The sequence below is a fragment of the Equus caballus genome, chromosome 12, assembly GCF_041296265.1.
Source record: "Equus caballus isolate H_3958 breed thoroughbred chromosome 12, TB-T2T, whole genome shotgun sequence".
NCBI classification, from domain to species: domain Eukaryota; kingdom Metazoa; phylum Chordata; class Mammalia; order Perissodactyla; family Equidae; genus Equus; species Equus caballus.
In genome coordinates, this window is record NC_091695.1 from 40,601,349 (window position 1) to 40,623,691 (window position 22,343).

Below are 22,343 nucleotides of genomic sequence, written 5' to 3' on the forward strand. Positions count from 1 at the left end.
ATTGTTAACATAGTGCTCCACAGTATGGCTCATCATGATGTTCTAATCCTTCTTTTGGGAAAGGACAACCAGATTTCCTTCAAAGGCCTGATAACACAAATGTCACTACATTTAACAAATTTATCTGAGACCTTTTTGTATGAGTACTTTATGTATTATATATATATATAAATGCTTCTGTTCTAAATGAGCAGGCTTTCTAATAATCACCACTACATCATTTCCTTAATCATAGCACTTCTTTGTATAGATTCTATTTCATTCAGAATTGGAACACAAATATAGGACTAAAGAATATATTGTATAATAACTCAGAATATAACATATTTAGCAGTTGTATTATAATATAAGTATAGTGTGAGCAAAGTAAAGATTACAGAGCAGTTGCTCAGTCCCAATTTTTGTCCATTTATTAATATTCCTGGTCATACAGAATCAGCAAACGTGTTTTAGTCCAAACTGTCTCCAGAAAGACATCCTTTTCTGGAATTCACATATAACATTGTGTTAGTTTAAGGTGTACAACATGAAGATTTATGCAGATATATATATTGTTAAATGATTACCACAATAGGATTAGTTAACACCTCTATCACCTCACATAATTACTGCTTTTTCTGTCTGGTGAGAACATTTAAGATCTACTTCCTTAGTGACTTTCAAGAATATATCACAGTATTGTTAACTACAGTATCCATGCTGTACATTAGGTCCTCAGAACTTATTCATCTTTTAACTGAATGTTTATACATTTGACCAACACCTCCCCATTTCTCCACATCCTCCAGGCCCGGTAACTACCATTCTACTCTCTGTTTCTATGAGTTCAGCTTTTATTCATGGTAACCACAATGGAAAATATACAGTAATTACACAAATAAACACGATAAAGAAGGCAAAGCATATTGATACCAAAATATCAAAACACAAAAGATAACACAATGAGAAGCAAGGGAGGACAGATCTACAAAAAAGTCAGAAAACAACTAACAAAATCCTGATAGTAAGTCTTTACTTACCAATAATTACTTTAATTGTAAATTTATTAAATTCTCTGATCAAAAGACACAGAATGGTTGAATTGATTAAAAAACTCAATGGTAAACAAGATGAACAATCCAATGACATGCTGCCTATAAGAGACTCATTTTAGCCATACATACACAATCAACTGAGAACAAAGGCATAGAAAAAGATTTTTCAAGCAAATGATAACCAAAAAAAAGCAAAGGTAGATATAGTTATATCAGACAAAATAGACCTTAAACTAAAAATGGTAAAAAGAGACAAAGAAAGTCATCATACTATGATAAAGGGGCAATCCATCAAGAAGACATGACAATTGTAAATATTTATGCACCCAATGTCAGAGTACCTAAATATATAAAGCAAAAACTAACAGAGCTCAAAGGAGAAGCAAGCATCAATACAATAATAGTTGGGGAATATAATACTCCACCCTCAAAAGTGATATATCATCCAGACAAACAATCAATAAGAAAACAGAGAGTTTGAAATACACAAAGGGCCAAATGGAACTAACAGGCATATGCAGAACATTGTATCCAACAACAGCAGAATACACATTGTTCTCAAGTACACATGGAACATTTTTCTAGGATAGAACACGTGTTAGACCACTAAACAAATCTTAGCAAATTCAAGAAGATTGAAAGGATACCAAGTATCTTCTCTGACCTCAACAGTGAAACTAGAAATCAATAACAGGAGGAAAACTAAGAAACTCACAAATACATTTAAATTGAACAAGAGTCTCCTCAACAGCCAATGGATCAAAGAAGAAATTAAAGGGTCAGTAAACAAGTATCTTGAGAAAAATGACAAAGGAAACACAACATACCAAACCTTATGGGATGTAACAAAAGCAGTTCTAAGAGAGGAATTCATAGCAGTAAATGCTTACATTAAGAAACAAGAAAGATCTCAAATAAAAAACCTAACTCAATGACTCAAGGATATAGAAAAAGAAAAACAAAACTTAAACCTGAACTTAGCAGAAAGCAGGAAATAATAAATGAAATAGACAACAGCAAAAAATAAAAAAAGATTAACAAAACTAAGAGTTGGTTCTTTGAAAAATAAACAAGATTGGCAAACCTTTTTCCTAACAAGGAAAAAAAGAGAGAACTCAAATCAACAGAATTATAAATGAAATAGGTAACATTACAGCTGAGGTCACAGAAATACAAAAGGCCACTATAAATAACTGTCTGCCAACAAACTGGACAGCCAAGATCAAACAGAAAAACTCCTAGAAACATACAACTTATCAAGAAGGAATCAGGAAGAAATAGAAAATCTGAACACACCAATTACTAGTACAGAGATTGAATCAGTAATCAATCATCTCTGAACAAAGAAAAGCCCAGCATCAGACATCTGCTGGTGCATTTTACCAAACATTTAAAGAATAATTAACACTAGTCCTTCTCAAGTTCTTCCAAAAAATCAAAGAGGAAGAAACATTTCAAACTCATTTTATGAGGCCAGAATTTCCCTGATACAAAAGCCAGGAAAGGAGACTATAAGGAAAGAAAACTAGAGTGACATAAGCATCATGGCAGAGTGAGGTTTTGCCTTTGTCTCTCCTCTACATCGCAAGCAGTAGGACATCCATTGATCCACAAAGGACTCCCTGCAGAATACACCAGGATGTCCGAGAGATCCATGCATCTATACATCTGAAGGTGAATAAACTGGACCTCTACGAGGCAGTGGATCTAGGAGAGCAACCTCCTCACCCCCCAGTGGCAGTGGTGATCCGAAGTGCAGATACCCCCAGTGGTGGTGGTAGTGCCCTGACCTGAGGTTCAAAAAAGGCAATGGTACCAAAGGCCAAAGGCTGCAGGAGCAGCAAAAACACTCACGGCTTACCATTTTTCCTCTCCCAGTGGTGGCAGAGGGCACACACGATCTGAGGACTCAGGAAACACAGCAGCGTTGGTGGTCGAGCTCCCTCCCTCTTCCCTGGTAGTGGCAATCTGAAACGTGGATACCCCCAGCAGAAACGATGATACCCTGTGCTGAGGTTTCAAAAAGTGTACCAGTGGTGGAGACCAGAGGTTGCAGAAGCAGCAGTAGTGCTGATGGCTCAGCCCTGCCCCCTTCCCCAAACAGTGACAGGTAGTATCTGTGACCTGAGGCTTCACAAACCACAACAGAACATTTGACCCAGTTGTGATACCCCCCAACACCAGCCTTAACAGCAGCAGGTGATGTATACAAGGCTCATGGCCCCTAGCAGTGGCAGCAACACCCATGAACCCAGTGCCCAGCAGTGGTGCTGCCTGCACCCCCAGATAGCCCTGAAGCAGCAGCACAGATGGTACACGGGGCAGCAGCACGTGAGCCTGTGTAGAGCCCACAGAGAGCCAGTGGGGGAACATGAGACCCTGGTGACCCCCAGAAGCAGCAGAAGTGCTGACCCAATAAGTGATACCCAAGACTGAAGTGACACTGTAGGCAGCAAGACACCAGTGTCTGAGAGGCACAAGTAGCAGAAGGAGAGCCATGGCAGAATGCCATGGCACAAGCACTGAGGAAGGAAAGTGCCAGCTCTAAAATGCAACCAAAAGAATATCAGAATCAAAGTAACCAAAGCCTTACCCAAATAAGAATGGTGTGTACTAACACCAATGCACTGGCAGAGTATCAACTCATCAAGCATCATGAAGAGCTACAGTAATATGGTAGAACAGAAAGAAAATGACAACTCTACAGAAACCAAACTTGAAGTCAGAGAATTCAAAACAGCTATCATGAATAAACTCAAGGAGTACAAGAAAACACAAAAAGACAGTTAAGTGAGCTCAAGAATAAAACTAATGAATAGAAAGTGTACTTCACCAACGAGGTGGAAACTCTAAAAAAATTTTAAAAACAAATTCTCGAGGAAAGAACCCAATTAAAGTGATAAAAAAAATATGACAAAAATCATTGGAAATAGAGCAGGCCATAAGGAAGAGAGAGTTAGGGAGCTCAAAGATATAAATCTAGAAATGATTCAGGTGGAAGAGGAGAGAGAACTAAGAATTTTAAGAAGTGAAGAAATTCTATGAGAAGCATCCGAATCAAACAGGAAAAACAACGTAAGAATAATAAGAATACACATTCTTCTCAAGTGCACATGGAATGTCATGCAGCATAGATCATTTGTCAGGTCACAAAACAACTGCTAGGGAATTTAAGAAGATTGAAAGCATATCAAGTCTCTTTTCTGACCACAATGGTATGAAACTCTATATCCATAACAGAAGGAAAACTTTCACGCTACTTTAGACTTAGACTGTAGTGCCCTAGAGTGCCAAGAACAGATGAAGATTCTCTGCATTCTAGACATTGTACCGACTTTCTATTATGCTAAATGTACCTGTTAGCACAAGGAATATTTACATGTGTTAAAATTTGCAATATTGCAGCCTGTCTAATTTCATTTAAATTAGTGTCAAAGATCTACTGGTAACAGATTAGAAAAGAAGCTTTGTTATGTTCAGTATCTATTTACAAACAGGAAGGGTTGCTTCTGAGAAGATCTGTTGTTGATTATCTGCTGAATCGGTAAAGTCTTAAGTGCAAAGTTTCACTTGCTAAACATTCCTGAAATTTCAAAATGTGCCTACTTTTTCACACTTATTTTTATAATAGGTTGTTCCTGTTCCCTAATGTAAGCTGTATCTGTTTCTCAGGTTTGGCAGGAGGTTAATACTCAGATGGTGTTTGTTCCAGTTTGCCATTGCTGACACCTGTGCAGCCTTTGCTCCCACCTTCCTCATTTACTGCTCACTACGCTTCTTGGCTGGCTTTTCTATCACAACCATCATGTTAAATAGTACTATGCTCAGTAAGTCAACACTTTTGATCTTGTACATTTTCTAAGCCCTGACTTTGATGTTGACATTCCACCATTGTTTAAAGTCAAAATCCTGTTTGTGTTTTCTTTCAGTTGTAGAATGGACAGTGCCTCGATTCCAAGCCATGGGAACAACAATGAAAACCTGTGCAAATAGCATTGGACAGATAATATCAGGAGGTCTGGCTTTTGCCATTAGAGACTGGCGCACCCTACAGCTTGTGGTTTCTCTGCCTGTATTTCTCATCTTTCTGTCTTCAAGGTATAAGCTCTCTCTTAGTCTTAGAGGATCCTGGAATGAAAGATGCATGTAATCAAGAGACATGAATTCTGTTTGGTCTCTGGTCAACACTTGAACATGTGCTCTACTTATCTGTGCAACTCTAAAAGATGAACTGACAAGGTTGCCAGATTACATCATGCACACTAAATTAAGTTTGGATTTCAAGTAAACAACAAATATTTTGTAATAATATCCCAAATGTTATAGGGCACATAGTTACACTGAAAATTATCACTTGTGTGAATTTTCTCTTTATCTGAGAGTTCTCTATTGTTATTTGCTAACTGGATAAAATACAGAATGTTCCATTAAATTCAAATTTTGGATTAATAACAAATAATAGTTTAGTATAACTATGTTCTATGTATTGCACAGAACATAGTTACACTAAAGAGTTATTCACTGTTTATTTGAATAAAAATATAACTAGGCACACTGTATTTTTAGTTGATAAAATTGGCACTTCTTCTGATTAAGAGGGAAGTCAATATAACTCCAAGTCTTCATTCCCAGCAGTGAAAGTGTACTGCATCATGGTGTCGTCCTCATGTTTTTCCTAGTTATCTCATAAGAGGAAGTAAATTTATATTTTCTGGTATAACAAAACAGTGGTGGGTGTTAGATTGGGGGAAAAGGCATCAGCAGGGGAGAAGAAACTTCCTTCTACCCTCTTAGGTTCTGTAGATGCTGTAAGAATTAAGCTGACAGAAGACAGATTAACAGGAGAAATGCATACAAATTTATTTATATTTTTTTGTGCACACAGGAGTCTTCAGAAGAAAAACGAAGACCTAAAGAAGTCATTAAGCCAAAAGTTGTATACATTTCTACATATGAGAAAACTTTACATTTAGGGGAAGTGACAAGACAATGTGGCTTGACCCAGGGGCAGTAATTTATGGGACTATGACTAGGAAATATATGGGGAAACTAAGGGAAAATAAGAGTCATTTTAGTAAGTTTGTACAGGTCCATTTCAGTGTCAATTCCCAGTCTCTGGTGATAAGAATGTTCTTCTCTTCCTGGCACAGGAAGGGCATCTTTCTCGTGGGAAATTTTATGACTTACTTTTTGGTAGAAATGGGAGAACAGAGAGCTCTTCCTGCATCTGCTGTTTTTCAAGTGCCTTCAGCTCAAATAATCAATATATCAAAGCAGCACATTTTGGGTGGCATATTTCAAAACCATTCCCATTTCTGGACAAAGGTTATGTGAAAAATGGGCAAATGAGAGTTAACCGCACCTCTTTTCTCTTCTTTGATCAGATGGCTGATGGAGTCTGCTCGGTGGCTTATTATCACCAACAAACCTGAGGATGGCTTAAAGGAACTTAGAAAAGCTGCACACAGAAATGGAAAGAAGGATGTGGGAGACACCCTAACCCTTGAGGTAAGCAGGAGGGGAGCAAGACATGACCTGACATGTATATTAGTCAGTATCCATAAAAGGAATGCACGGTAAGGTCTCAGGAGTGGTTGTGGGTCTTCCGACCTCACTGTCCTGGTTCTCAATGGGTGCCAACATTGTTTGGGTTAACATTAGAAAAGGAAATGCTGTTGCTGAAAGCATTGGACACACATTTTACTCAATGGAGAAAGAAAGTACTGAGTATTAACAATTATAAATTGCAGACTCACAAAGAAAAGAAGAGAGAAGGCTCAAATAAAATGAGAAAAGAAAGAGGAGAAATTACAACACATACCACAGAAACACACTGGGTTATAAGAGAAACAAGAAAAACCTATATGCCAACAAAATAAATAATCTTGAAGAAGTGGATAAATTCTTAGAATTATACAGTCTTTGAAACGGAATCAACAGAAATTTAGAATCTGAATAGACTAATCACTAGTAAGGAGATCAAAACAGTAATCAAAAACTGCCCCCCCCAAAAAAGTCAGGACTGGACAACTTCCCTGGTGAATTCTATGAAACATTCAAAGATTTTATACTTATCCTTCTTAAACTCTTCCAAAAAACTGAAGAGGACAGGACACTCCCCAACTCATTCTATGAAGCCAACATTACCCTGATACCAAAACCAGACAAAGACAACACAATAAAAGAATTACAGGCCAATATCACTGATGAATAGATGCAAAAATACTAAAAAAAATTAGCAAATAAAAAAAAATACAGTTAAAGGATTACACACCATTATCACGTGAGATTTATTCCAGGGATGCAAGGATACTTCAACCTCTGCAAATCAATGTGACACACCGCATTAACAAAATGAAGAATAAAACTCACATAATTGTCTCAACAGATGCAGACAAAGCATTAAATAACGTGCAGCATCTATTTATGATAAAGACTCTGAATAAAATATGTATGAAAGGAAAATATCTCAACAGATGACATTTTTAATATTGTATAAAACTCTAAAGAATCCACCAAAAACAGTATTAGAAATAAGAAATTAATGCAGTAAAACAAGGTACAAAATCAACATACAAAAATCAGTTGTGTTTCTATAAACTAACAATGAAATTGAAAGAGAAATCAAGAATACAATTTCCTTTACAATACCAACTAAAAGAATAAAATACTTAAGAATAAATTTAACCAAGGGGTTAAAGATCTGTACCCTCGAACCTATAAAACGTTGTTCAAAGAATACAAAAAATATGGAAAAATGGTCCCTACTCATAGATTGGAAGAATTAACAGAGTTAAAATGTCCATACATCATAAGGCAATCTAAAAGATTCAATGCAATTCCTGTCAAATACCCAATGAAATTTTTCACAGAAATAGAACAAAGAACCCTAAAATTTACATGAAACAAAAAAAGACCACAAATAGCCAGGGCAATTCTGAGAAGAAAAGAACAAAGCTGGAGGCATCACAATCCCTGACTTCAAAATTAACTAGAAAGCTATATTAATGAAAAAAAACATGGTGCTGTTAGAAAAATAGACACACAGATCAATGGAGCAGAATCAAGAGCCCAGAAATAAACCCAAATCTATGGACACCTGATTTTTAACAAAGGACCTAAGACCATACAATGGAGAAAAGAAAGTTTCTTCAATAAATGGGGTGGGGAAAACTGGATAGCCACATGCAAAAGAACGACAGTTCACCATTATCTTACACCATACAAAAAATTTAACTCAAAATGCATTAAAGACTTGAATGTAGGACCTGAAACCATAAAACTTCTAAAAGAAAACAGAAGCAGTACACTCTTTGACTTCAGTTTTAGCAGTATCTTTTTGAATATCATATCTACTTAGGCATGGGAAACAAAAGAAAAATAAACAAATGGAACTACATCAAACCAAAAAGATTCTGCACAGCAAAGGAAACAGTCAACAAAATGAAATGAAAATCTAACAATTGGGAGAAGACATTTACAAATCATATACCTGATAAGGGGTTAATATCTAAAATATATAAAGAATTCATACAACTCAACAACAAAGAAACAAACAACCCAACTAAAAGAGAAGAGGATATTTATAGACGTTTTCCCAAATAAGATACACAGATGGCCATGAGGCACGTGAGATGTTCATTATCAGTAATTATAAGGAATAGAAATCAAAACCACACTGAGATATCACCTCACGTCCATCAAAATGACTACTATTAAAATCACAAGAAATATAAAGTATTAGAGAATGTGGAGAAAAGGGAACTCTTATACACTGCTGGTGGGAATGTAAACCCATGCAGCCTCTATTGAAAACAGTATGAAGATTCCTCAAAAAATTAAGAATAGAAATATTATATGACCCAGCTATTCCACTTCTGGGTATTTATCCAAAGAATATGAAAACACTAATCTGAAAAGATATATGCTCCCCTATATACATTGCAGCATTATTCATAAAGCCAAGATTTGGAAACTACCTAAGTGTCCATCAATGGAAGAATGGATAAAGTGTTATATATGCACAATGGAATACTACTCAGGGATAAAAAGATGAAATCTTTCCATTTGCAACAACATGGATGGACCTTGAGGGCATTATGCTAAATGAAATAAGTCAGATGGAAAAATACAGAAACTTTATGATTTCACTCATGTATGGAAGATAAAAACAACTACAAACACACATAGACACAGAGAATAGGTTGTTGGTTACCAGAGGGTAAGTGGGAAGAGGGGAGGGCAAAATGGGTAAAAAGGCACATGGATATGGTAATGGATGGCAGTTAGACTTTGGGTAGTGAAAACAATGTTGTCTAGACAGAAGTCAAAATATCATGATGTACACCTGAAATTTACATAACATTATAAACCAATGTAACTTCAAAAATTAATTAAAGAAAAATTATTTTTTAGAAAAACATTGTATTGGTCTCACTCTGTGTAAGAGAATGCAATAAAAGGTAATCCATTTCCTTACAATTAATGTTCTGATGGCCATTTTTAAGAACAGTAACACCAGTAGAAGGATTAGTGACCATGCAGAATAGAGCATAAGGAAGTTCTCTAATCTGTTTATTCACCCACACACTTTATTTCATGGTATATTTAGTAAATGTCTACCTGTGGCAGGTTTTATTCTATCCCTGGAAATATGGAAGTGACCACAGCAGTCCAAATCCATGTTGTATGGAGTTTGAATTCTCCTTATTACAAGTTTTAAGAGCATGACTGAGTGGAAATGCCTCAGAGAAGTCTTTCTCTTTCTTATTTTCCATCCCAGGTATGGAAGGCAAATATTGCTGTACATCACTAGTTAAATCATTCTTTATGTCATGCACATACATAAAGTATTTATTGAAAACTTGTATTGTGCCAGGCATGGCGCTAAATCATGAATACCAAATAAAAGAGAGTCTCAGACTTCAAGGAACTTTCACATTAATATGAGATAGAAAAATGTATAGACACTTTTAAATCCAAATGTTTAAAGTGGTTAGAGAATGTAAAGAATGGTAATGGATATACGGGGAAAAAATCTACCCTCCTTTTATTGACAAAGGAGAAGATTAGAAGTTAGCCATTCAAAAAGGAGAAATAAAACATTTCTGGAAACATGTACAATGGCACACATGATGGAAGTTCTTACAGTCCCAGAGAAAAACAGAAGTCCTTTATAAGATTTTACATAATGCTCCTGAGAATTCAGATCCCACTGAAGATGGTGGGTAGAAATCAAGGTTTCCCAGAGATAAAGTGATTACATAGAAAATGGCACTGAGGGTTCCTGATATGATGGGAAGAACATTGGCTTGTGCTTTAAAAAAAAAAAAAAAAGATGGGGGTGGACCTTGAAATTTAGGTGGACCTCTGTGGCACCTCCATACTGTGTTGCTATATGCCTAAATTATTTAAAATTCTTTGGGACCAATTAATTTCTTAGCAATTATCTTTGTTCCAAGCACTTACCTAGTATTTTGCCTACCAGTCTGGTCCAATCCAGAGAAGGAAAGACTAAATATTTCAGGGCCCAGGTAGATATAAAAATAAGTGATACTAGCTGAAGTCAAGAAAAAAGATGTATGATCAAGGTGAATGGCAGCTGACAATCACTCTATGCCAAGGGAAAGAAAGGGAGCATGGCACATGAGTAGCAGTTAAAATGTGATTTAAGCAAGGAATTCTATTCATGGATGGGTAGCTAATATGCCTTCATTTGATTGTTTTTTATTTTGTAAAGATATTCAGAAATTTGTGGTATTAGTCCTGTTTAAATCTCCATCTGATAGATTGCCAAACACACCACCTCCAGACAATTATTCTAACTTAAACCTGTTCCACTTTATGTCAATACCAATCTGCTCATTACTCCAGATCTCTGAAAGGTGGCCTTTCATTTCTCTGAATTCTCTTCATCATGGAATTTTCTCTAATGAGCTTCATGGTTGGTTTCATTTGTAGAGATTGGAAGAGATAGAGCTAATATTATTTGAATAATTAACAAATCACTAACTGCCTGAGCTGTGCTAGGTTGAATTCCATATGCACATTTGTGACCTCATATATGCTTTGGAAATCCTTGTGACAGAGATTATTTTTTTCTCTTACTGGTTCTCCTGATCCTTATTCTTTTACATTTTCTTCTTTATTTTTGAGGTATAATGGACATATAACATTATATTAGTTTCAGGTGTACAACATAACAATTCAATATTTCTATATATTGCAAAATGAACAACCACAACAAGTCTAATTAGCATTCATCACCATACACAGCTACAAAATTTATTTTTCTTGAGATAAGAACTTTTAAGATCTACTCTCTTAGCAACTTTCCCATATACAATACAGTATTATTAGCTGTAGTCACCATGCTGTATGTAACAAATCCATGATTTATTTTATACCTAGAAGTTTGCACCTTTTGACCCCCTTCACTCATTTTGCCCACAATCCCAACCCCCACCTCTGGAAATGATCACTCTCTTCTTTGTATCTATGAACCTGGTTTTGTTTTGTTAGATTCCACATACAAGTGAGAACACATGGCATTTGCTGTCCCTGTCTGACTTATCTCACTTAGTATAATGTCCTCAAGGTCCATCTGTGTTCTCTCAAATGGCAAGATTTCATTTTTGTCGTTGAATAATATTCCATTGTACATATATATACACCATATTTTCTTTATCTATTCATATACCAGTGGACACTTAGGTTGTTTCCATATCTTGGTTACCGTAAACAAATCTGCAATGAACATGAGGGTGCATATATCTTTTGAAGTTAGTGTTCTCATCTTCTACACATAAATATCCAGAAGTAGAATTGCTGGATCATATGGTAGTTCTATTTTTAATTTTTTGAGGAACATCCAAGCTATTTTCCATAGTGGCTGCACTAATTTACATTCCCACTAACAGTGCACAAGGGTTCCTTTTTCTCCACATCCTCACCAAATCTTGTTATTTCTTGCCTTTTTGAGGATAGCCATTCTAACAGATGTGAGGTTATATCTCACTGTAGTTTTGATTTGCATTTCATGGGTGATTAGAGATGTTGGGCACCTTTCCCTGTACCTGTTGACCCTGTGGATGTCTTCTTTGGGAAAACGTCTGTTTATATCCTCTGCCCATTTTAATTATTTTGTTTGTTTCTTGCTATGGAGTTGTATCAGTTCTGTATATATTTTGGGTATTAATTCCTTATCAGATACATGATTCACAAACATCTTCTCCCATCTGATAGGTGGCCACATCTTCTTATTCTTATTCATCTTTTTAATGACAAAGAGATTGAGGCTTAGAGATATCCTGTTACCTTCCTCAAAGTATACCTAGCATGTGGCAGAGGGATTGTATAATGCCAGGTTATAAAGTGTGGGTATAAATCATATTACACTAAGATCTCTCCTGATTTGATGCTCACATTTAATTTTAGGCATTTCATTCATGGAGGGACAACACATGCCAAGATTTTCCTGAAAGAGGCTCACCAAAGAACCAGAATAAAGGCACTCAGAAAATTACTCTCCTTCCTGAAAAAAACTGCTTTTCTAATAAGAGAAGCCAGCTGAAAAATAAGCTCAGTTGCCAGACTTTTCATGCTCATCTGGTATAAACAAAGCTTTGGACTATAGTCCAAGCAATTCTTCACTTAGTCAACTTCATGATCTATATCTCTAACCTCCACACCAATTTTGATGTCCTGCAGCCAAATTGTGTCTTGTATTAAAATGTCCTTGTTACTGTAAAATTTCCCTCAGGCCCCTTTAACTCCCTAATTCACCTTTCATCCCACTTTTACACCTGTCATTGCATCTTCCTTGGCTGTATTTTCCAGTGAACAAAAGGGAAGTCAACTATCTTGTCCTCTGTTGGGGGCTTCACAATGTCTACTATTTTGTGACAATGGGATGTTTTGCTGTTGTTGTTGTTGAAGGTTTTGAGATCCACCATGCAGGAGGAGCTGAAGACAACACAGAACAACCCTTCTCTGTGTATGACTTATTCCACACACCTAACCTGCATAAAAGGACCTGTGTACTGTCCTTTATGAGGTAGGCTTCAGACAGTGCATGAAGAAAGTTAAAATAGTGGAGATGTGATATTTCAAAGATGCAACATGTTATAGTGAAAGATTTGAAATAAAACATGAGGAAGCCACAAAGATAATTGCTATGTTTGGGGACAGTGAGAGGGTTATGAAAAAGACTAAGATGGAACTGATTGTACCATGAGGAGTTCTGCAGTTTTTTTGTTTTTTTTTTTTGAGGTCATATTGGCTTATAACATTGGGTAAATTTCAGGTGTACGTTATCCTATTTCAGTTGCTTTATAGACTTCATCGTGTTCATCACCAATAGTCTAGTTTTTATCCATCATGATACAATGTGCCCCTTTACCCCTTTTGCCCTTCCCCCACCCTCTTCCCTTCAGGTAACCACTAATCTGTTCTCCTTATCTATGTGTTTGGTTATCTTCCACATATTAGTGAAATCATACTGTGTTTGTCTTTGTCTCCAGGGTTTAATTTACTTAGGTACATCCATGTTGTTTCTCTTTTTTTATGGTTGAGCAGTATTCCGTTGTATCTTCTTTATGTGTTCATCCATTGATGGGCACATGTGTTGCTTCCACATCCTGGCTATCATGAATAATTCTGTGATGAACATAGGGATGTATAAACCTGTTGGACTTTTTCTTTCATGTTCTTTGAATAAATACTAAGCAGTGGGATAGCTATATAATATGGTATTTCTATTTTTAATTTTTTGAAGTGTCCCATACTTTTCAATTTCTTTGAAGAGCTTGAGAAGGATACATATTACATCTTTAAATATTTGGTAGAATTCACCAGAGAAGATATCTTGTCCTTGACTTTTGTTTTTTGGGAGATTTTTAATTACTGTTTCAATCTCTTTTCTTATAATCCTTTGTATTTCTATGGTGTCCATTGTAATTTGTCCTCTTTCATTTTTTATTTTACTTATTTGTGTCTTCTCTCTTTTTTCTCAGTGAGTCTAGCTAAGGGTTTGTCAATTTTGTTTATCTTTTTAAAAAAGCTGCTCTTTAGTTTCATGGATTCTTTCAAGTGTTTTTTTTAGTCTCTATTTCATTTATTTCTGCTCTATTTTTATTATTTCCTTCCTTCTACTGAGTTAGGGGTTTGTTTGTTCTTTTTTTTCTAGTTATTTTAAGTACAGTTTAAGATTGATTATTTAAGATTTCTCTTGTTTTTTTTGAGGTAGGCCTGTATTTCTATAAACTTCCCTTAGTACCACTTGTGCTCCATCCCATAAGTTTTGGCATATTGTGTCTTCAATTTTCATTTGTGTCCAAGTAGCTTTTTTATTTCTCCTTTGATTGCTTCATTGACCTAAGATTTGTTCAGTAGCATGTTGTTTAGTCTCCACATATTTGTAACTTTTCCAGCTTTTTTTATGTAGTTGATTTCTAGTTTCATACCATTGTAGCAGGAAAAGATGCTTGATATGATTTCAATCTTCTTAAATTTACTGAGGCTTGTTTTGTTTCCCAACATATGGTCTATCTTTGACAATATTCCAAGCGCACTTGAGAATGTGTATTCTGCTATTTTTAAGTGGAATGTTCTATATATACCTATTAAGTCCTTCTGGTCTAGTGTTTCATTGAAGGCCACTGTTTCCTTGCTGACTTTTTTTCCAGATGATCTATCCACTGATGTAAGTGGGGTGTTCAGATCCTCAACCATTATAGTGTTGCTGTCAATTTCTTCCTTAAGTCTGCTAATAGTAGCTTTATATACTTTTATGTTCCTATGTTAGGTGCATATGTATTAATAAGTGTTATGTCTTCTTGAGGAATATCTCTTATCATTATATAATCTCCATCTTTGTCTCTTGTTGTCTTTTTGCCTTGAAGTCTCTTTTCTCTAATATAAGGTTGGCTACACATGCTATCTTTTGATTACCAAAGCAAAAGATGCTTGCATTACCATCTTCCATCCCTTCACTCTGAGCCTATGTTTGTCTCTAGAGCTGAGATGAGTGTCCTAGAGGCACCATATTGTTGAGTATTGTTTTTTACTCCATCAAGCCACTCTGTATTTTTGATTGGTTAATTTAATCCATTTACATTTAAAGTGATTATTGATATATGAAGGCTTAATACTGTCATTTTATCTTTTGTTTTCTGATTGTTCTATATTTCTATTGTTTCTTTTTCCTTGTATTTCTGTCTGCCATTTCAGTTTGTTGGTTTTCTGTCCTGCTTTTCTCTATTTATAATTTATTACTCTGCTCTGAATTTTTTTATTATGGTTATCATTAGGTTGTATAAAAGGTCTCATAGAAGAGATAGTCCTTTTTCTGATACCTTCATCTCCATTAGCCTATGCAGGTTCTGTCCTTTTCCTCTTCTAATTCTGTTTTCTTTGTCACAAATTATTTTTCTTGTGCTGTGAGATTGCCACCAAATTGCAGTGTTTATAGTTATTTTTGATGTTTTCTTTCCATTCATCACTTATGTTTTAATTAAGTGTTTACTAACCTATTCTGATATAGAGCTAAAAATTTTTTATTCTGTCTATCTCCTTGCTCAAATCTTTGTAAATCCTTGCCCTTTTTTATAGGTCAGAGGGCTCCCTTCATCATTTCTTATAAGTCAGATCTAGTGGTAATGAACTCCCTCAGCTTTTAAAAATTTTTTTTTGTCTGGGAAAGCTTTTATCACTCCATCATACCTTAAGAATAATTTTTATAGATAGAGTATTCTTGCCTCATATTTTTTTGTCTTTCAGTAGTTTGAATATATCATTCCACTATCTCCTAGCCTTTGGGATTTCTGCTGAGAAATCTGCTGAAATCTTGATGGAGGTTCCTTTTGTAGCTTATTTTCTTCTCTTTGCTGCCTTTATTATTTATTCTTTGTCATTGACTTTTGACAGTTTTATTATATGCCTTTCAGAAGGTGTTTTTGCGTTGAGGTAATTAAGAGTTCCATTAATTTTATGTACTTGCATGTCCAGGTTCCTCCCCACGTTTGGGAAGCTATCAGCTATTAGTTCTTTGAATAAGCTTTCTGTTCCTTTCTCTCTCTCTTCTAATTCTGGGATACCTATAATCTTTGTGTTACTTCCTCATTAAGTGAATATCTCTCCAAGACTTCCATTTTTAAAAAAATTCAGTTTTCTCTCTTCCTCCACCTGAATCATTTCTAGCTTTCTATCTTCATCATCACTAATTGTATCCTCCATTTAGTCTGCTCTATTTTTAATGCTTTCTGCATTATTTTTAATCTCATTAATTATGTTTATCTTCCATGTTTGTATTTTCTGTCGGACAAAAAGGGAAATCTTCTATCTTGTCCTCTGTTGGAGGTTCACAATGTCTACCATTTTGTGACAACTGAACTGTTTGCTGTTATTGTTGTGAAGGTTTTGACATCCACTATGCAGGAGGAGTTGGAGGCAGCACGGACCAAACATACAGTGTGTGACTTGTTCCGCACACCCAACCTGCGTAAAAGGATCTGTTTACTGTCCTTCGTGAGGTAGGCTTCAGATAGTGGATGAAGAATGTTAAAATAGTGGAGACAAGATTCTATGTTTTATTTTAGGAGACACAACATGCTTAAGTATAGATTTGAGATAAAATGTGAGAAAGACACAAAGATAATTGTTACGCTTATAGTTAGAGAAAGGGTTAATGAAAGAGTGACATGAACCTATTTGTATCATGAAAAGTTTTTTTATCATATCTTTCTACTAGGCTCATCACTGGAGATGATGCTGAGAACTTCAATCACGGTACAGATTTTAGCTTAGGATTCTTCACTGATTTGTTTTCATTTTATTTGAAGTAAAATTACAAACAGAAAAGCACTCAAATATATGCAACTCAATGAATATTTATATATGTAAATATGTAAGCATCACAGTGATCAGGATATAGAAAAAAACCCTAAAACTCTAAAAGAACCCCCATGTATCTCCAGAAAAACACTCTTCACACCCCCCAAAAACTTGGCAATAATTATAATCTCCTTTAACATAATATTATTTTATAGTAATTTAAAAATCATTAACGTTCAAGGAAATTCTGTTTAAAATGTACCCAAAGCTTGTTTTAATCATGTGTGGTAAGACACACACTCCAGAATGATTGTCATAAAGAAAGTTTATATTCACAGATCCCTAGAAAGAAGAGGCATGAAACAGCCTACAGGGCCATTCAGAGAGGCACCAGGGTGAATTAGAAGGCAAAAGAGAGGGCCGGCCTGGTGGCACAGTGGTTAATTTTGCATGTTCCATTTCGGTGCCCTGGAGTTCGCCAGTTCGGATCCTGAGTGCAGACATGGCACTGCTGGGCACACCATACTGTGGTAGGCGTCCCACATAAAAAGTAGAGGAAGATGGGCATGGATGTTAGCTCAGGGCCAGTCTTCCTCAGGAAAAACAGGAGGATTGGCAGCAGTTAGCTCAAGGCTAATTTTCCTCAAAAAAAAAAGAAGTCAAAAGAGAGAAGAAAAGAAAGAGCATGGCCAACAGCCTTTATTGTGTGTGTGTGGTTTTTTTTTTTGGTCAGAAGGAATGGGAAAAGAAGGTAGGTATTCTGATTAAGCTTAGGATTGGAAAGTTTAAATAATTTTAGTGGACTCTAGGCTATAGTGATGGTCCATTGTTGTCCAGTACCTGGTCCTGGGTTGATTTAGGTTGGGGGAATATTGACTTGGTGTGCGTTTGATAAAGGAGATAGTTGGGGGTGTGGGCTCCAGTTTGGAGACTTGTAAATCAAAGGTACACTCACAAGGGAGTAATTAACTATGTTGAGGAATTATCAAGCCCTGGAAAAGGCAGACTCCTCAAGATCAAGGATCTAAAGACCAGAGTATCAAAAATATAGGAAATAAGAAGACATAATCAATATAAATCTTCTACAAATCAGACCATGTCTTCTCACATGACACCAACCCCTGGCTTCTTGGCTCAGTATTATCATTTGTAAGACAGAGAATCTAAACCTGATGGCATTTGTTTTTTCTCTTCATTTAACCACAGATTTGCAACCTTCATTCCTTTTTATGGCCTGAGTCTCCACCTCCAGCACTTGGGGAAAAATATTTTCCTGTTCCAGGTGCTTTTTGGTGTAGTCACACTTCCAAGCAATTATGTTGCCCTTTTGGCACTGAATCACCTGGGCCGTAGAGTAAGCCAGATGCTTTTCCTATTCCTGCTGGGAATCTCCATTCTGGCCATCATATTTGTGCCCCAAGGTAAGAAGCCCACATAGTGGGAAATGGCTTCTCTCCATTGCTCATGGATTCTAGGGGGTCACACCTACCTGAAACCAGAAGGAAAAGGAGAATTGTATTCTAAAGATTCCCTGAAATCAATATGGGGGGTTAGTACTGCTTCTGCCATGAAGTTTTCAGAAAAAGAACCAAAGATGAGTAAAGGTCAGCTCAGGAATATGGTTGTCTTCATCGGATTCCAGAGGTATCTGGAAACTGATGCCATCTATTACTGACAGTTTTCTAGGACAGCGATTAATCACTTAGCTTTGGCCAATCACACTTTATATAGCAAGCATAGAGTGTCTAGACCTTGTCATTATATCCCATGTGAGGACACAATACTGTCACTTCCTCTTCTGGGCTTTAGCTTATTACTGCAGATTAAGTGACAATTTATTCTCTGATCTCTACGTATCCACTCACGTGTCTCATATCAGGTCTCCATAATAGCAACGCTGGTTTAGGGGCATCATATTGACCTCAAGAAAGCAAAGTATACTTATATTCAGTCAGAGAAGTGTACAGAAGGAACAAGGCACTAAGAAGTTAAGAGTCTCTCTCAGAACCTATTTTACTAAATTGAATGATCATATGTAACATATAGGGGAAACTGGGTGGTCACCATGCTTCACCTAACTCCCAGCATATGTATGTGTTTTACAAGATCCTGGATTGGTGGGCTTTACTCTTCATCTTTAATGTCAGCAATAATGCAAGTTTGCAACCTTACAACAAAGTTCACTCCAACGCTGCAAGGTTTCTAATGAAATTTTTTGGAAAGAGTGAGGACAAGTCAGGGATAGAAAACCCTCTAAAATTTCCCTTCAGTGGTTGCCAAAGTCCAGCTTTTTTCCTAATAAATGTCCTTATACTTGAATATTGAAACATTCCAGATCAAGCTACTCTCCTGCTCTCCCATCAACATAGAAGTCTTGTTTTTAATTTTTTTATTACTCTCTTTCCATTACTAGCCTCTTGTCGATATTGTGCAAACTCATAGGTTTAAAACTGCCAAATGGATGAGTCATATACTGCTCCATAATTTCTCACATGGCAGCCCTGCATTCTGTGTCAAGGGCAAAGGAGACACAGAACAGAATTAACTCAAGAGAGCACCTGCTGGACTCACCTTCCCCTCTTCATTTCTGGCAAAGCTCAGATATGCAATGGGAGAAGATGAAATAACTCAATCATTTTATTCGCCATAAGCCATAATATGTTGATGGTCACATTTCTCATCTGATTAGACACTGCACATTTTCCGACTCTGTGTAGTTTCTGTACAATATATTTTATCCTTGCAAACACCTCCAATATGGTCTGCTTCATTTGTAATTTGAGAGATGTTGATTTCTTCAGCTCCAATTTCTGGAGTCTCACTGGTCTTCCTCTCTCCAGAAATGCAGACCCCGCGTGTGTTTTTGGCATCTTTGGGAATAGGAGTTTCTTCTGCCGCTATCACCAGTGCACTTGCCCATGGAAATGAACTAATCCCCACTGTAATCAGGTACAAAGTTCATGGATGCTCACTCAGGATCAAAACAGATCTTTTGTAGATAACGTACAGCTATTGGGAGAAGCAAACTAAGGTAGGGAAGTTATCAAAAAAATTAATTATAATAGTAATAATAATAAAAATTATAGCCAAATTTTATTAAAAACTGACTTTTTGCGAGGCACTAAGTCCTTTAATGTTTCTTCCCCTATAATCTCCTGAAACTCACCAAGTATAAATGCTATGGATAAGAGTATTTTTTTATTGATCAAATCTGTCCTAATGCACATGTGAACTTGAAAAAGAATGGGGCCACCCCAATGGCACAGTGGTTATGTTCACACATTCTGCTTCGGTGGCCCGGGGTTTATCAGTTCAGATCCTGGATGTGGACCTATGCTCTGTTTGTCAAGCCATGCTGTGGTAGGCATCCCATGTAAAATAGAGGAAGATGGGCCCAGATGTTAGCTCAGGGCCAATCTTCCTCAGCAAAAAGAGGAGGACTGGCAGCAGATGTTAGGTCAGGAATAATCTTCCTCAAAAAAAAATTTTTTTTAATTGATAGCTAATAAGAGAGAAAATGTTCAAAACAAGAGTATGTCATCAATCTCCATTTCTAAACACACTGATGTGCTATCTCTCGTAAGCAAAGCAAAATAATAAATCACAAATTACAGTTGCAGATTTTGACCAGTTTTTTTGTATTATTGTTTGCACCCCAAGAGCAATAGGTTTAGGAATCATCGGAATTGCTGGTAATATTGGGGCAGCCCTGGCTCCCCTCTTGATGATCCTAGTGGTGTATTCCCCTCGCCTTCCCTGGATCATCTATGGAGTATTTCCCATCCTCGCTGGACTTGTTGTCCGACTCCTTCCTGAAACCAGGGATCAGCCCCTGCCTGACTCTATCCAGGACGTGGAAAATGAGTGAGTAAACCCTCTATCTGTCCCTTAGGGTTGCTGTGTATTATAAGTCTGTGATGAAGGAGACAACACAAGAATCAAGGTCATTTTTCCCAGAGGAAGTTTTAGACCCAGACTATTTCCACGTGGTCAGTGCCTTTGCTTTAGCTACAGACTCATCTTTCTACCACAGCAACCTCAGATTCCCACAAACCTACACAGATCAAACAGATCTGCTCTCCCTAGCCTGAACCAGTAGGTTTAATGGTGAAGCAGCCAAAATTACGTGCCCTAGTATGACATACAGAGCCCTGAAGATATTTTGCAAGCATGCACAGATCCAAACACAGGATTCTCATCCCCTTGGCCCTGGAAGCCCTCAGCCCAGGGAGGGCAGATAAGCTTTCTGAGACTGTTGGTTCCTGTAGGCCTGTATAATCTGATTCTGATTCTCTAGAGAAACAGAACTAATAGGATGCGTATATATAGAGCAAGACAGATTTATTTTAAAGAATTGGCTCACGAGATTGTGGGAGATCACAAGTCCGAAATACACAAGCAGACAGCAGCCTGGAGACTCAGGGAAGAGTTGAAGGAAGTGCTCATCAGACTGAAGGCAAATCTGGAAGCAGAATTCCTTCTTCCTCTGGGGGAACTATCATTTTCCCTAAGGCCTGCAGCTGATTGAAGGAGGCCCTGCACATTGTGGAGTGTAACATGATTTACTCAATGTCTACTAATTTAAATACTAATAACACCTCAGTAGAACCTTCACAGAAAAATCTAGACTAGTGTTTCACCAAACATCTGGGCACTCTGGCCTAGCCAAATTGACGTATAAGATTAACCACCACAAGGCCTGAGGACTGCCCTGGCCACTGAATAATCGGAAGGAGGTCAGGGATAGGACAAGAGCCCCTTCCACAGATGATGTTTCTCAAGGAAAGGAGTCCTGTTGTGTAATCTGTGAGATTCAGACTGTCTCATTTTCACTGAGAAGGAAAGTGTTGAGAAGAGAGATTTTAAAGTGATGAAGAATGGGGAAAGATTCTCAAACTTTTCTGTACTTCTTTCCCTTTTCTAAAACCCCTTTGTCCAATGCCATGATGTCTAGGGGTGAGAGTACAAACTGTCAAAGCTGACTTTCTAGATCCTGCCCTGGGAGCTGGTTCTTATTCTTCACAAGATTTACTCAAAACCTTTGGGAAAGGTTCATGGGTTTAGTGAAGCCATTGGCGAAGGATAAGCTTGACCTAAAGAATGCAGTACATACACGCTTATTCCATGTCTTTTCATTTTTTGTGTTTGTTGGTTTCATTGTATTTTTACCAGGAGAAAAAGCTGGAGAAAAGCAAAGCAGGAAGATATTTCCATGAAAGTGACACCATTTTAAGGAATTGCAAGAGCTACCTAACTGCTGATTCAAGAGCAAGATAAAGGGGGAAAATGAGATAATTCCTCATAAGGGAAAATATGTAAAATTAATAAATAAAAGTATACAACAAAAATGGTTTTTTTCCCATTGCAGTATTAAATTACTAAGTATAACATACTTATAAATATCATAATAAGAAATGTGAATAAAAATAATATTTTAAAAGAACTTAGAATGTTAATATAATTTTAGATAGCCAGCTT

General features: G+C 36.7%; 1 protein-coding gene across 3 annotated transcripts in view; it reads left to right on the top strand.

Moving 5' to 3' along the window:
- LOC100064545 (organic anion transporter 7) overlaps window positions 1-22,213 on the top strand; it is a 38,027-nt gene extending 15,814 nt beyond the window's left edge. The window contains exons 3-11 of one of the 3 annotated variants that reach the window (XM_070230046.1): window positions 4,707-4,861; window positions 4,964-5,132; window positions 5,920-5,967; window positions 6,419-6,542; window positions 16,449-16,564; window positions 18,072-18,286; window positions 19,706-19,814; window positions 20,526-20,729; window positions 22,038-22,213. In XM_070230046.1, coding sequence (XP_070086147.1) covers window positions 4,707-4,861; window positions 4,964-5,132; window positions 5,920-5,967; window positions 6,419-6,542; window positions 16,449-16,564; window positions 18,072-18,286; window positions 19,706-19,814; window positions 20,526-20,729; window positions 22,038-22,098 — 1,201 coding nt within the window. In that variant the 3' untranslated portion in view covers window positions 22,099-22,213. Of the gene's footprint in view, window positions 1-4,706; window positions 4,862-4,963; window positions 5,133-5,919; window positions 5,968-6,418; window positions 6,543-16,448; window positions 16,565-18,071; window positions 18,287-19,705; window positions 19,897-20,525; window positions 20,730-22,037 lie in introns of those variants that run through there. The other 2 variants (XM_070230047.1, XM_001495413.5) reach the window with 2 other exon arrangements.
- Window positions 22,214-22,343: the final 130 nt, after the last annotated feature.